At 35.9% G+C, this 17,176-nt stretch overlaps 1 protein-coding gene across 3 annotated transcripts in view; it reads right to left on the bottom strand.

Moving 5' to 3' along the window:
• The window catches only part of LOC140436648 (phosphatidylinositol-3,5-bisphosphate 3-phosphatase MTMR3), a 131,810-nt gene that overhangs the window by 63,408 nt on the left and 51,226 nt on the right, over positions 1 to 17,176 (bottom strand). For all 3 annotated transcript variants that reach the window (XM_072525646.1, XM_072525648.1, XM_072525647.1), the window contains exon 2: positions 13,155 to 13,439. In XM_072525646.1, the coding sequence (XP_072381747.1) occupies positions 13,155 to 13,438 (284 nt within the window). In that variant the 5' untranslated portion in view covers position 13,439. The remainder of the gene's footprint in view (positions 1 to 13,154; positions 13,440 to 17,176) is intronic.

The raw sequence follows: 17,176 nt of genomic DNA on the forward strand, positions 1-17,176 counted from the left end.
GGCAAGCATCAAAAGCGGCAAGAGTAAATGGTTGCCTCCGAGAAACCATATGGAGAAACAAATATCTGACCACGGAAAGCAAAATGAAAGTATACAAGACAACACTAAGATCAATCCTAACATATGCAGCGGAGACAAGGACCGATACAAGAAAGACGAAACAACAAATCAACAATATCGAAATGAAAGTATTAAGATCAATAGCGGGCGTATCATTAAGAGAAAGACAAACCAACAGAAGCATACGCGAACAATGCAAAATTCAAAATATTAACAGGTGGATAAAAACAAGAAGAAAAAAAACTGGAACGAACATGTAAACCGAATTGGACCAGATAGATTAGCGAACATCTGTAAAAACAACAAGCCGTATAGCAGAAGACCCGTTGGAAGGCCGCCAAAAAGGTGGAAAGATAATGTACAGTCAACAACGACTGAAACAGAATAAGAGGCAGACAAACAGGAGCAATCCTAGTCGCACGAGGAAGAAGAAGAAGAAGAAATATTTAAATTTACTACACAATATCCTACCCTCCAGAATTTTCAAATTGTGTGTATATGTGTAGAATGGAGTTTTGGTTCGGACTTAAACCATTAGCTACAGCTGTAGTAATAATGGTCGTATTGTAGTCCTTGAGATTGCAGATAGGCTCTATTATTAATATAATAAATACATGTTTGTTTATTTTTGTTTTTCTCAACGATTTAACAGGTAATACCTCTGAGCTAAAATGCCACTGAACCTCTAAAAATTTGCCTCCTGAAACAAGCTGAATTTTGCTGAAAATGTCAATTTTGGGACCCAAAAAAATGTAAAAAAATTTACCACTCCTACCCCCGGGTTTCCTCGTAAAACCCAGCCTCGTAGGGTGAAATAGTAAGGGAAAATTTCAAAAACTAGCATTCCTGACCGATTCTTGTCCCAAAAGCAAGTATAATCGCTTCGTATTTCGGTGAGACTGTGTAAAAATATATTTATCTGTAATAAAAGCAGGCAATAAAAATTAAAATAAAAGTGCTCTACCAGGAGTAGTTATTAGCTGCAAAATTATCAATGCCTGAGATGTATAATAATACAAAGTTTTAATATTCTCATCGATATTTACATTCAGATGTGCCTGGTATTATGTTTGAAGGATTGTGCTCTGAATTGTCTAAATCAGAGGCAATTGCAGAAACATGTTTATCAGAGTGCCCAAAGCAACCTGCTACAAGATTATAGGAGAAACATCTTCTAGACAGAGGAGAAAGGATTGTGCAAATTTAGACAAATAGAACAGCACTTAAAGGAACCTGTAATCAGAAAAATATACAAAATTGATGCGGCAAATATTTTTCCAACTATTGAAAGCCTTCGAAATGAACTGGTTCTAAAGGACATTCTCTCATATTCAGCAACAACACTTTGATGATTTTTTAAAACCCATAATTTTAAGTAAAAAACTATAGGCAAGCGTTAAACACTAATGGAAAGTACTAGAATAATTATTTCTTTAAGAAACAATTCTATCAGATAGATAACTGAGTATCAAAAAACGAAACAAAATGTTGTTTACTTAGATGAGACCTAGTGTGATACTCATGACAGGACAGAAAATTATAATTTTATACTGCGGTGGAGAAAATATAGATGGATTGTCGATGTATTATTAATATCTGCAAAAAAAAAATAAAGACGCGTCTCTAGATTATATTGAGGATATGGAAAGCTTAATTTTTGAATCATGGTTTGAAAAATCTCTTCTGCCGAGATTACCTAAATATAGTGTGATTGTCATGGACAACGCATCATATCGAGAAGATCAATGAGAAAATTCCAAATATTACTTGAAACAAATTACAAATTCAAGAATTTTTATTTGAGAAAGATTTGAACTTTGAGACATCATATAGTAAAAAGCAATTGTTGGAGGTTGTTTATAGTAGACAGTACCAAGGAAATTACGTGCCGACTATAGTTATATGTGACGTCATCTGGCAATCTCCCCTTCCCAAATAACCTAACCAAACAAATTTGACGTGACACAGAAATCTGCTAATGCATTAGATGTGTTTGAAAGAAAAATATTACGTAGGATACTGGGCCCAATAAGTGAAAACAACAACTGGCGAATTAGGTATAATAGAGAAATATACGAGCAATATAGCGAACCAACTCTAGCACAATACACTAAATTGCAGAGATTACGATGGCAGGGCACGTGGTCGGCATGCATGAGAATAGAATCCCCAGAAAATTACTAAATACCGGAATGCAGGGAAAAAGTTCTGTTGGAAGACCTAAAAAGAGATGGGAAGACGAAGTCGATGAGGATGCCAGGAACTGCCTGGGAACACGTTCATGGAAAAGAACAGCGGTAAATCGAGATGATTGGAGAAGCCTGTTGAAGGAGGTCAAGACCTGATTTGGGCTGTAGTGCCATTAGATGGATGGAAACAAATTTGACACCTGTCACTTCCTAACACGTTTTAGCTGCGTTTAGTTTTAAGATTTTATTACACATTTTTGTATGATCTGCGATTTCTTTATTTTTATAATTCAAGTGATTTTTGTTAAGAGGCAGTTATGAACATGCCAGAGGAAAGTAAGTGCTGAATATTGAACCAATTTTTAAAACATTACCCTTCTAGAACTTCCATCAAAATTAATCCATTGTTTTGTATAATTTTCAATATAAACGAATATTTTTAGTTGGTCTCTACTCATGGATACTGCATACGAGTTATTTCATAGTAAAGATTAGACTATTTACTTTCATAAACAGTTTTCAAAGTTTTCACAAAATTTAATACAGACGAAAATATTGTGAGTAGTACAAGCTGATTTATGAATTTATGTTTTTTGACCTACACTTTAAATTTGAAATACCTTGAACCTTCTAGCACTTTCGTTTATACCGGAAGTAACCAATATATTGATTAATTTTAACGTTCTTAATTATTTTTTATTTTTCATTAAAATTACTTTTTGCATTTTTATTATTTCTTTTATACCTGAAAATCATTAAATATCTACCTCTTCCGCATGGTTTCAGTAATAAAACTTACTTAATAAGTAATAATGTAATTAATTAATATTCCAGGTAGATATTCAATGATTTTCAAGTATAAAATTTGAATTCAATGTATACCTATATAAATATCGTCCCTTTAATTATAAATATAGAAATTACTGCGAATTCAAGGAATAATAAAAATGCAAAAAAATAATGCAAATGAAAAATAAAAAAAAACAATTGAAGAACGTTAAAAGTAATCAATATATTGGATACTTCCGATACGAATGGAACTGCTAGAGGCTTCAAAGTATTTCAAATTCAAAATACAGGTAAAAAAATACAAATGCTATTTTTTTCAAATATTTTTGTACATTTGGGTGAATTGTGTTTAACAACAAATTCATGCATTAGCTTGTACTACTCACAGTATTTTCGTTTTTATTTAATTTTGTGAAAACTTGCAGTATCGATGAGTAGAGATTAACTAAAGGCATTCGTTTATATTGAAAATTATACAAAAAAATGGATTAGATTGATGTTATAGAAGGGTATGTTTTAAAAACTGGTTCAATATTGAATAGTTAGTTACGTTCCTCTGGAATATTCGTAACTGCCGCTATTACAAAAATCACTTGAACTATAAAATTAAAGAAATCACAAATCGTACAAAAAAGTGTAGTAAAATCTCAAAACTAAATGCAGCCAAAACGGGTTACGAAGTGACAGTTGTATATAATAAATAAACGTTGTTCGATTTTTGTCATTTTTTACGATTATCACGAGGTCAATAAAATTTATCACTTACATTGACCGGCCACTCTGGAATTTTCATTGTTAAAAACTAGTTTTCAAAACCATGAGCCAACCAAGCCAACCAAACCAAGCATGAAATTTCGATTTTGAGTTTTGGTAACAAATTTGAGTCATTTCTCATTTGAAGTACATATACTTAAAAAACGCTGAATTTAAACTTTCATATTACAAATGATCTAAAACATTTAAAATTGCTCCTTTCTCGATTGCACAGATACGTTTTTCCAAACTACACAACGTCAGCTAAAAATTCCACTCAATGCCGTCTTCGTGGAAGCATTTTCCGTGACGTGAGATCATTTTTGTAATGTGAAAGTTTAAATTCAGCGTATTTGAAGCATATAGACATTAAAAAACGCCGATTCTGAGAGAACGGTTCATTCTACACAAAAAAAAACTAATAAACATTTTTGTTCAAAATTATCTCAGCTACATTTCTTGTTTGAAACATTTTTTTCAATTTTTAAAACAGATTCTTGATAAATCGAGCCCCCCCCTACAAAGTGGTTTTAGAGGAGATGGCAGATGGCGGTGGTAGGAGTGGCAAAATTTTTTATCTTTTTTGTAGTCGCAAAATTGATATTTTCAGTAAAATTCAGCTTGTTGGTCCCGTTTTTAGATATCAAATCTCGACGATTGGACTTTTTCTTCCTATTGTACCGTCTTCTAACGAAGGTTGGCGATCACTTCTTTTGCAACATGAAATCTGTTTAACACTGAGTTTAGTCCAATCTCTGATATTTCTCAGCCAAGATTTCTTGTTTCATCCCAAACCGCTTCCTCCCTCTACTCTTCCTTGCATGGTGACGTGTAGCAGAGAGAGTATCGTTTCGAAGTATGTGGCCCAGATATGATGTTTTTCTTATTTTCTCAGTTGCGACCATACATAACATTCGACGAACCACAATCTGATAGCCAGAGATAGATCGAGGACGATTCTTCTTCTGCTAGTGCCTATCCTCTATGGATGTTGGCTACCACAATGGTCCATCGTATTTTATTAGCAGCTGTTCGAAATAGGTCTGTGGTGGTCATACCTGTCCACTGTCCCAAATTCTTAAGCCAGGATATTCGGTGGCGTCGTGGTCCTCTATTTTCTTCTATTTTCCCTTCTAATATCAATAGTAGGATTCTGTATTTATTTTCATTTCTCACTATATGTCAGAAGTATGCTAACTTTCTTTCTTTAATGGATTTTAAGACTTCAGGTTATTTTTGTAAACGTTGCATTACTGCGTCGTTAGTTATATGATGTACATATGATATGATATACTGAGCATGCGACGATAACATTACATCTCGAAAGACTGCAACCGTCTGCAAGACGCATCAGTGAATGTCCATGCCTCTGCTCCATACATTAAACCAGAAAACACATAAGAATTAAGGATTTTGAGTCGGAGATGTAAGTTCAAGGTTAAATTGCAGAGAACTTTCTTCATCTGTTGGAAGGCACTCCTTGCTTTTTCGATCCTACATTTAATCTCGTATGAGTGATCCCAGCTGTCTGTGATGTTGCATCCTAGGTATATTATTTTTTCTGTTCTATCCAATACATCATTGTCTGCCATAAACTTTGCATCTGTATCTTGGTTTTTGCTTATGATCATAATTTTCGTCTTCTTATTATTAAGTTTCATTCCATATTTTCAAGAGGACGATTACCAAGTCGAAAAGTCGACAGAAATCTCATTCGTGCAGCTAGTATGTGAACTAAAGGATGCTTTGGACAAAAAATAAATTTTGTGATGTGATTTTTTTACATATAGAAGGGCTATTTGGTAATACTCCAAGTCATCTTTCCATCCTTCTCTATCGACTGCTTGTGTTTTCCAACCTCTCACTACAATATTTTTGAAATATTCCTCCACCAGATAATGTCAACGAGTGCCCTAATCTGAGGACTAGTACGCACTCCGATGCACATCGCCCCTCCTCGAATTTTCCTATTGGCTATTTAACCTTAAAGTCCCTATTTGTCGCTCGAACAGCACATATAAATATAGGTGATTTTCAGGTCAGTCAGGCCAGTCCTTCACGGGCTCTCCTAGAGCATAGTGCTTTAGTGGCTCTGCTTCCTGCTTTTAGACTCTGTGGCTGAGGTTTTATTCGACTACAACCTGATGTTTTATTTCGACTTAGTATACTGTTGTAAGAAATATCTTGTCTTTCTTAAGACAAGACAACAATCTACAGAGCGTCCGGCGTATTTTGAAGGGTTTAAGACCCTACTTTTTACCTCGAGACGACAATATCTCATTCTGAGAGAGTGTTGTACGGGTTTAAAACTCATCTGCTCAACTCAACTTCATCTTCAACTCAATGAACTTCTTCTTAAGGTGAATGTCCGTTCCTAACGTTGGCAATCATTCTGGTTATGATGACTTTGTTGATTGCTATGCGGAATAGCTGTGTTGGGGTCTTTCTATACCACGCTCTCAGGTTAGCAAGCCAGGATATTCTTCGTCCTGGGGCCCTTTTTCCTTCAATTTTACCTTGCAAAATGCATTGGAGCAGCTCATATCTACCTTATTTCTCATTATATGTTCCAAGTACTGCAGCTTACGGTCCTTCACGATGTTGACCAAATCCGCGGTTGTGTTCATCCTCCGTAGTACTTCTTCATTGGTGACTTTGTCTGTCCATCGTATCTTCAGGATCCTTTCGTATAACCATAGCTCAAAAGCCTGAAGTTTTGATAGAGTTTCCGCCTTCAATGTCCACGTTTCTACTCCGTACAGAAGCACTGAGTACACGTAACATTAAAGGTGCCACATTTTTGTTTCTAGGGTGAAGTCATGGCTCTTGAACACAGAGCTCATAGTCAAGAATAAGAATACACTTTTGGCATTTCCGATGCGACATTTAATCTCTTGGGTATTGTCTCAGCACTCATTGATTGTAGTTACCAAGCAGCTGTACTGTGAGACACGTTCAATTCTCATTAGGTTCACATACAGATTTCCTTGCTGATCATCATTAGCTTGGTTTTGCTGGTGTTGATATCCAGTTCATATGTTCGACTTGTTTCCGTTATTTTGTTCATTAAGTTTTGCAGCCCTTCTATGATATTGGAAAACACTATTGTATCATCTGCATACCGCAGGTTATTGAGCTTGACTTCATTTATTGAGATGCCTTCATGAATATCTTTTGGAGCTTCTTCAAAAATGTGCTCCGAGTACAGATTGAATCAGTGTCCAATATCAATCAAGACCAACGGCGTTCACAAATCCAAACTGATTGGGAGCAATTTGTTCCTCGCATTTCCGGTAAATTCTTTTGTGGACGACTTTTAAAAACAGCTTTAGCAGATGGCTCATTAGGCTGAATGTCCTATAGTCTTCACAAACTTTTCCTCCTGGTTTTTTGGGCAATGGTACGAACTCTGTTTTAAGCCACTCTACTAGTATTTTTCCTGACTTGTATATTTCATTAAATATTTCAGTTGTTATTTTTATTTGTTCTGCATCTAATAGCTTCAGCAGCTCTGCAGGAATTTCATCAAGTCCCGGTGCCTTTCCATCCTTCATTTGTCTGACGGCTGCCGTTATTTCTTCTGGTAGGATTTCGGGACCTGAATTTTCTTCAATGGTGGCTTTTTGTATTGTTCTTAGGTCGTGGAAAAGTTTCTCCAAGTATTCTTCCAATACTTTCTTTTTATTTTCTTTAGTTATGGCAAGATTGCCTTCATCATCTGTTATTTTTCAGCTGTTGCGTTTTCGGAACTTCCCAGCTATTTCCTTTACCTTTCGATGGACATTGAAGTTATCATATCGTCTCTGATACTCCTCTATTTCTTGACATTGTTGTTTTTTGTTTCTCTTTGGTATCTCTTATCTTTCTTCTGACGATGGTATGTATTCTCTTATATTCTTGGAGATTTTCTTTGTTTTTTTTTCTATGAACCATAAGTTCAAGTATTTCATCGGTCATCCACGATTTCCGTGTCAAAGATACAGAATCTTTCTTCAGGTATTGTTCTTTTATTTCTCTCACTTTTTCTTGTATGATGGTCAGACTTTCTTCTATAGTTCCTGCATTTCTGCATTTTAGCACCTTTGTATCGAGGTTTTCACTCACCTTCAGTCGAACATTGGGATTTTTCAGTTTTCTAACATCATACTTCTCCATCGACTTCAACGAACTAAGCAAAGAAAATTTATTTACCCCTCTACGAATTCCGGGATATACCGGAGTGGATGGAAACGAAATTGTCGACGAATTAGTCAAGAGGTGTAAAAAGAGTCATACCTGCTCAAACATACGGTGTTCAGAGATGGATATGCACCAGAAACAACTTAGAATAAAGAAAACATAAAGAGTCAGGGAATGCCGAGGTCAAAAGATCGAGGGGTCGACAGCAAATGATATGATGCGATGATATTAATGGGAAAAATGGTCCAATGTACAAAAACCAAAAGGAAGGCTAACAATAAATGACGACGAATGAGAGAGACATATATAGATAGATAAATAGTGAATAAAAATTACTTTTAATTAATAATTTCAATTTATTCAACTAAAGTCTATCAAAAACAATTGTGAAATTATAGATTTAATATGAGTTGGCATAGTTTTAATTGTTCTCCTAATTATATATAACAGCACTACATGCTCTAGAGACCCTTTGATGCTCTTCTGATCTCTCTGCACTAATTTCAGTTTTATAAACTATGTGGCTAATATTCTGAAAAACTTATTTATTTCCTTCTTTTCATTTAAATTCCTATCATGCTGATCTATCACCTTTAACATAACTTCCAACACGAAAGATTTCTTTTCTTATTATATTTTTACTTCGGAACAAAAACACTTCTTTAAAAATATTAGAAGTTATTACAGCTTTTAAAACTTCCTACTTTAAAAGAAACTATCGCCAACTTGTAATAACCTCTCCAGCGCCGCTGCAGAATGTCAATATTACGTTTCCAGTAGAGGACAACTAACAAATAAGAAAAGTAATTCTGGGAAATTGTTTTTTGCGTCTTGTAATTTAAACGTATTTGGCCTTTGTCGGAATAGTTATTTCTAGAGAGAGAGTTTACTTAGTTGTGAAGTTATTAACTCTTTGAATAATTAGTGTTCTGAGCACCTGACAAAAACAAAGGGATTTTAAAGGATTAAAAAATCAAAGACGGCGTAGTTACTTCCTTCCTTCGCTTGAGCCAAATCTTAGTAATTTTTGGTTGAGAAAATGAACACGATAAAGAAATAATTTTATTAGGTCTAGTTTTTATGATATACAAGAGGTGTAGCAGGTTACCTTTAAATATTGAGAGATAAAACACAAGTATTTTTTTATATGGTAAACTACTAACAATCCATTTGAATTGCCTTTAATGAGGGCTATGTTTCAAGTGTTCTAAATTAATGAAAGAATTTTCTAGAGGTTGCTACGATTAAAAACAGTCATGCATTGGCTTCGTTTGATCGCCGTCTTTTATCTTGTCTTTTTAAAGCGAGTTTCAGGTCATTTCTACATACAAACCAGCAGTACTCAGCAACCATAGCGTTGTACCAACGACATTTGTATGTTTTTTTAATTACTGAAACGACCTGAAGAAATCTTCAGGGTGTTTAGAAACTACGTCTCAGGACCAGTAAGCCCAGTTGGGAGTTCACGTTGTCATGAAGTGAATCTACTTAAAATTTTAACACGCAATCTAATACCAATTAAACAAAATTTAAAGGGTTTCCCATATATTTAGCGGCTTTAAACATGTATACTTAGTAGCAGCACTGATGATGGAATATTTATTCGGAAAACATTCTGTGATTTAGCCCGTAAAAGTTTTTTTAAATAAATTTAACTTTAGCCCGTAAAAAAATTTTTGTGAATATGGTATACAGCCGACTGCAGAGAACTTTTTCCTTGTGGATTTTAATTTATAAATCGTACAGCGTTTTCAAAATAAAGTGATAAGAAGCACTATCAATGCTCCTTAGTATTACAGGAAGCCCTATATAGGAAACTATAGAGTTGCTATCTATGGCCCATATAGACTACGGCTCAGGGTCTTGCGTTGCCATGCAGTATCATCATCATCATTTTGGCTTTACAACACTGCGTGGGTTCTAGCCTCTTCAAGAATTTCTATCCAGTCGTCCCTATCCATCGCGTTCTTCCGCCAAGCACGTATTCCCAATTCCCGAAGGCAATTACAATGGTATGGTCACGTGATGAGAATGGAGGAGGAGCGGTGGCCAAAGAAAGCCTTAATGTATGTCCCGCCAGAAAGAAGGAAAAGGGGAAGACCACCAAATTCCTGGAGAAGAGAAATTACAAAAACAATGCAATCTAGAGGCTTAGAAGAGGGAGATTGGAGAAATAGGAAAAGATGGAGGCTGAAATGCGGGAAGCGGCAATCGCCGTAGGACCCCCGTTATATGATGATGATGATGACGTATTCCCATATTTCTCATGTCATTCTTCATCGACGTTATCAAGGAACCTTGTTCTGAGTCTTCCAATGGGTTTTGTTCCATCCGCATTACATGCCCTATCCACCTCAGACGTCCTATCGTAATATGTTTTACGGTATCTGGTTCCTGGTATATTCTATAAAGTTCGAAGTTGTATCGTCTTCTTCACACTCCATTGTCATTCACTGCTCCATAGATTCGCCTTAGTACTTTTCTTTCGAAACATTCTAACATGTTTTCATTACTTTTTGTTAGAATCCAGGTCTTTGAACCGTTAGGACTGGGCGTATTATAGGTTTGTAGAGTTTTATTTTTGTATTTCTCGATATAATGGTGGATTTAAGGAGGAGATTGAGCCTAAAATAGCATCTGTTGGCCGTGCAAATTCTGCGGTTTATCTCTGCGGTAGTATTATTTTCAGTGTTAAGGGGCGCTCACAGGTATACAAATTTGTTCACTGCTTCGATGACGCCGTTTTCTATAACAAGTGGGCGTAAACCCATTTTTGTAGCTGATTCTTTTAATGCTAGATACGCCTCTCGTGCCGCGTTTTCCGTTCTCCCAACAATATTGATATCATCAGTATAGGCAAGGATTTGCACTGATTTATCATATACTGAACCAATGGTTGTGATTTATGATATACGTATTATTTTTTCCAGAGCCAGATTGAACAGTATATAGAAGAAAGGGTCACCCTGGCGAAGCCTGTTATTTGTTTTAAAAGGCTCAGACAGTTCCCCCTGAATTCGTACTCTACATTCAACTGATTTGGTATTCCTAGCTCTTTCATTGCTTTGAACATTTCTCTTCTATTCACAGAGTCGTAGGCTTCTTTATAGTCTACGACTTCTTTATAGTCTAGATTGAACAGTATATAGAAGAAAGGGTCACCCTGGCGAAGCCTGTTATTTGTTTTAAAAGGCTCAGACAGTTCCCCCTGAATTCGTACTCTACATTCAACTGATTTGATATTCCTAGCTCTTTCATTGCTTTGAACATTTCTCTTCTATTCACAGAGTCGTAGGCTTCTTTATAGTCTATAAATATGTGATGAGTATCAATGCCATATTCCAGTGTTTTATCTAAAATTTGTTTCAGGGTAGTCATATAATGCATTATCGATATATATATATATATATATATATATATATATATATATATATATATATATATATATATATATATATATATATATATATATATATATTCTATTCTATTCCAATCATTGGAGAGAGATTTCTGTGTTCATATACCTTTTATAAGTTGCTGCAATACCATTATGGTATATTGACCACTTTCTTTATATAGTTCAGCTGGGAGATTATCTATTCCGGGTGATTTGTTTCTGGCTAATTTTTTAACTGCACCTTTAACTTGAAGAATCGTTCGTGGATTCTCTGTTTAGGATATACTGCAGGTTGCCATGCAGTATTGTTTGAAACTTAAAAATCATACGAATTTATCAGCAAAGATGTAATAAATAAAAAATTTAATTTCATTTAAAGGGTTTTTACCCACATACTTAGTGGCTTCACTCCCGTACATCTGATAACTGGACTTGTTAGTTCGAAAACGTTCTGTGATGTAGCCCGAAAGGGTATTTTTCCACTTGTGAAAATACTCTTGTGTTTCCAGTACTTCAATACTAAAAATTCAAGGGTTTTAAAATGTGGCTATATAGAAGAATACTCAGAATTCCTGGAAGGATCCTGTATCCAATAAATAACTATTAGGAACACTACATGAAGATATGGAAGCTTCTTAAATAGGTAATGCCAACAGATACGAAGTGTTAAAACTAATAATCCGAGGAAAATACCTGACAGAAACAGTTCTAGAAGAAGTAAGTAACGATGTGCATCGCCAGCCATCGCAAACATTCCACCAACGCTCCGTACACACGCACTTCCACCGTTCAGCTTCAGTTCTATAAATGCTCGCTAGAGGAGATGGAAGGCCGACAACGTACAAAACAGGGTACGTCACCAAAGAGAATCGAGTTCCGCCAGAGTGCTGATCTGGTGGGAACTCCATCGGGCTTTTGGGTGTAGACTGAAGGCTAACCGTACGGAGTTCTATCAGAGTGTTGATCTGGGAACAACTCTACTAGCTCTAGGGTATTGATCGAAGGACCAACCGCTTCTACTAGAGTGTTGATCTAGTGACAGCTCCCTACCGGTCTTAGAGTGTTGATCTGAGACAGACCTGTTCCATGGCTAATTGTTGATTAGTCACTTCCCGCTTCTTCCTCCCGGAGCAAGTGTTGATCGATCCGTCCACCTCTAACCCACCATTTCTTCTGTTCAGCGTGTGTGTCTTAACACACCGTATTTTCGTTCCGATTTTGTGGGACATACGTCGATTTTGTGAGTCGATACCGTCGTCGCTAGGATTGACAATTAAATTTTATACATATTATGTAGGATATAATTTTATTTTGTTATTTATTTCTTTTGAATATATTTTTATTTCAATTAAACTTGAGTTTGACGGAGTCTGTTGTCTAAAAGCGTTACCCGTCACAAGGACAATCACGTGGAGACATGGGTTCAAAAAAATACTACTGATCTTTTCCGCATTTCTACCACTAAGATAAAAATATCCTTGGTAATCACCAACATTCGGTAACGACTTCTAAATTTTAGCGTTTTGATGATATATTTATTATTTTAAGAAAAGCTAAAAAACTTTTTAGCTGCTATACAAAACTTCATCTATAAAAAGTATTTGCAAAAAAAAACTGAAATTTTAAAAGTAAAGTAGCCATTTTGTAATTGTTGAAAAGAATAAAATTTTGATTGATTATCTGGGCGGAAGTTTTATACAATAAGCTGTAGCTATATGTGGAGTATCTATTTTCTATCGGATAATACAATAAAGTGTATTAATAGGTAGCAGATTTGCGTAGCTCACCTGTACGTTCTCGCATCCTTACATCCAATGTGAAGATTGAACAATTCTCGAATTTCGACAACTTCAATTAGCGACACAGGTATGTGAAAGGGTTTACTTCTGGACTGTAAATACAAGCGATACGTCGTGACGACAACTACTCCATCCACCGAGTGTCCGACATGAAGAACGGTTTCGCCGGCCAGTAAATTAAATGGAACATCCTTCGTGTTAGACGGCTGCAGTGGATACATGTGAATGGACTGGACGTGACATATGGAGTTTGGTTGATCTGTGGTGTCCATACTGAAAAGAAAAAAAAATAATTAAAAAAGGAAAGTTACATTATTCGGTTGACATTGTATTGTCAACTTCGTAAGTTAGGTATGTAATTCAGGTTTAATTAGCACTAAAATCAGCGTCTAAAATTAAGAAAAAAGTTACAATCCCAAAGTGTGTTAATGGTCTATTTACTATCCTATTTTTAAAATATTTTTAATTTTGTGGAGCATTTCGTATAGTTAACTATTAAATTTGTAGAGTTATTTTGTATCTTTTAAATATAAAAATTTTGGAAAGTCAATTGTTTTTATACAAGTATATGCAAGTAGGCCATCCATGACTCGGATGATGGAAAATAAGACTCAGACAAACATGAATCAACAAAAGGAATTCGACTCCGTCTTTCTGCAGAAATTATGGTAAACTAAATTGTATGTATATAAACGCCATCAAAATAATATATAGAGATAAGAAAACGGTTTGTTCTTCTTCTTTTTTTTATGTAGACATGACTATCTGTTTTTCAATGTGCATCCAGTATGTTGTCGTTCCATCGTTTACGTGGTCTTCCTACTGAACGCCATCATATTGGGGAACCGTCTTTATTACTGTATTTGTTGTCATTCGGCTTCCATGATAATGATTCATGAGTATGATCAACCCATTCTACTCTTCTAATTCTAATCCAGTTCTTGATGTTCTCCACCTTGCATCTACGTCGTATATCTGTACATCTAGCTCTGTCCCATAGTGTTTTACTCTCAATTTTTCAAGTGTTTTCATCTCTGCTGTTTTTCTTTTTCCGCGTATGTCATTATTGGTCTGATGACTGTTTTGTAAATTTTGCCTTTTATTTCTTTCCCGATATTTTTATTTCTCCATATTGTTTCATTCAGGCATCCTGCGGCTTTGCTTGCTTTATTTACTTGATCTCCCTCTTGTGTTTCGAGCTTTCCGTAGCTAGATAATGTGATGCCTAGAAATTTAAACTCCATCACTTGTTCTATTAGCTGACCTTCCAGCTATAACTTACATTTTATTAAATTTGCTGTTATAACCATGCATTTTGCCTTTTTTGGGGAAATTAATATACAAAGTTCCTGCTTCTCTTCAGCCCTGTTTAAAATTTATTTATGCAGCGCTTTAAAACTGTATAAAAAAATGTAGTCCCATTACTTATATAAGACATTCACTTGTAGTGAATTCACATTCACATGCCGATGATCAGGTAGTTCTTTGCCGAAGACGACATACATGATAAACAAACTCATAGAAGAATGAATGAGCGGATGGGCCACTGAGGCATTTTTAGACAGGCCCTCGATTGTTGTCCAGTGCTCTCTATGGTACAAGATGGAACTCCAATTTGAATTCTCATCCTCCTTCTTGGTTCAATGTCCTGACCGGGATGAATGGATAAAACGATAGCCTGCATTGATCCGTCAAAGGGGGCTCACTTGGTTCACGAAGGGGTCCAGAATGGACGAGCAGGCAGGTGCTTAAGTATGTGGTACTGGAATCGGATTTGAATCTGGCCAGGCTCTCAGACCGAGATATTTGCGAACCTGGTATTTGCTCAGGAGATAATAGATAAGGCTTGCTCTGAGGCAGGACCATATCTATCTGCTTTGACAGTAAAGCAACGCTAAGGGATTTGGAAGCGCCCAAAGTCAGCTCTAAGCTGGTTCTTGAGTGCAAAAAAGCACTTACTGATTTTGCGCTGACCAATAGGATTAACTTAGTATGGGAACCGAGACACAGGCACGTAAGCGAACGAATGGGCTGACGCCCTAGTAAGACGGAGCTGATCCACTTTGCCTGTGAGACCCGAACCTGAGATTGGACTGCCCTTCAGTACTAGTCTTCTGCGGAGGTTCCTAAGAGTCCTGGGCCAGTTGTGGAGGTATGAGAACGGCTAGGCTCCACACAGTAGGGCCATCCAAAAGTCTTAGAACCCAACTTCTCCTTCTAGACCGTAGAAGACGCTCTCTAGTAGTCAGTATGCTTACCGGCCACTGTAGACTCAGACGGCACCTTCATCTGCTTGGATTGGTGGATGGCCCTCTGTGTAATGAGGAGGAGGAAACCTCACATGCGTTCTGGAAGTGCTCGGCACTGGCCTATCAGATGGTGGCAGATCCTGAGTTTGCGTTTTATGCAATCAATTAAAATGAGTGAGTTAACCTTAATCAGACTTGTGGCTTTTTGTGGGGCTACAAGGTTATTAAAGGCTCCAGAAACGCCCGAAGATTAGGTCGTATGGGCCTAGTCCGTAAGATAGGGGTGATACAATGGATCCGTCTTAAGAGAACTAAGCGTCTGAATGGTTCACAAATGGGCCCAGCCCCGTTCTACCATAACCATAACCATGGGGTTTAGATATAAATATATAAAAGACATAATACATGACCATAAGAGGCACAGGACAAAATCTCGAAACAAAAAGCGGAATAATAAAAATTTTTTGGCAGTATTAATACCTAGTAGTTATAATAAATTAACACGGAAAAGATAAAGATATAGTAATAAAATTAGGAAAAGGGAAAAATATAATAAAAGCACTACATCCAATCTTATGGAGTACAAAAAGAAATGAGTCAGCCAGTACCGACGTATAGGTCAGAAACTTGGGTTATCGATAAAAATACCTCATAAAACCTTCTCTCAACCGAAATAATGTATTGGAGAAGACGTTCCGGTTCAACTTTACTTGATCATTTGAGAAATGGACCATTAAAGGAAAAGGGAAGTAAAAAATACGATAATTGAGGATATAGCACGAAAAAGTTCATGTTTAAATAGCCACACCGAAATGGAACGTAGAGGACTCTCCGAACGAGACTGGAACAATAGGAAATTATGTCGTCTGGGATGCGAGAAGCGACAAGCTCCAAGACAAGAATCAAGACCCTGTATATATTAATATTAAGTAAAATAAGAGCCATTGTTTAGAAATCATCCTGTGTATTGGCGGTTTCGAGTTCCTTGTTATTCTGTTTTTGTCTCTTACTGAGTTTATAAAAAACAAATTAAGAATATATAACACCATGAACTAAAAAATGCACAGAAACTGTTTCTAGTTGCATAACTACACATTAACTAAATAATAATATACTATTTAGCAACAAACAATATGTAATGATACACACCACATCAATTATTTATAGCTTTGAAGAAGTGAAAATCGTACATCGAGAAAGTTTTTATTCTATTTCATAAAGAAATGTATTTGTGTTTAAAAAAAAAAAGTATTTGTCGAGTTTAGATCAACAATGTGGAAATAGTGATGTCTGATGAATAGAAAGTTACTAGGTATCGGCATAGCTAGCAACAAAGGAAAAAAAAATAAAATATAATAAAATAAAATATGTGTATGTATAAGATGGAAGGCAACCCTATATACGTATTTCTGACTATTGTTCGTCTTCAGTACGGTGCAACCAAGTTAGAAAAGAAGCATGTTAACTTGGAAAAGGATCACTACATGAGCAATGCGACCAATTTGTGGCAATAATGTTAGAAGACTCTGGGAGGGACCTCGGTCTTTTATTTGTACACGTTTCGTTTCTATGTCCACAAACATCATCAGTTCATCTAAAATTAGTTAAACATATATAATATATCCATAGAGAAAAAATAGCAAAAAATTTTACCTTAAGCGATAAGTGTGTCATAAAAGATGGAAGTGAATTAAAAGCTTAACTTACGAACTATATAAAATTTTAAAACGTTTAGTTTCTTTAAAAAGAAAACAGAACTAA

The sequence above is a fragment of the Diabrotica undecimpunctata genome, chromosome 3 (assembly GCF_040954645.1).
Source record: "Diabrotica undecimpunctata isolate CICGRU chromosome 3, icDiaUnde3, whole genome shotgun sequence".
Lineage (NCBI taxonomy): Eukaryota > Metazoa > Arthropoda > Insecta > Coleoptera > Chrysomelidae > Diabrotica > Diabrotica undecimpunctata.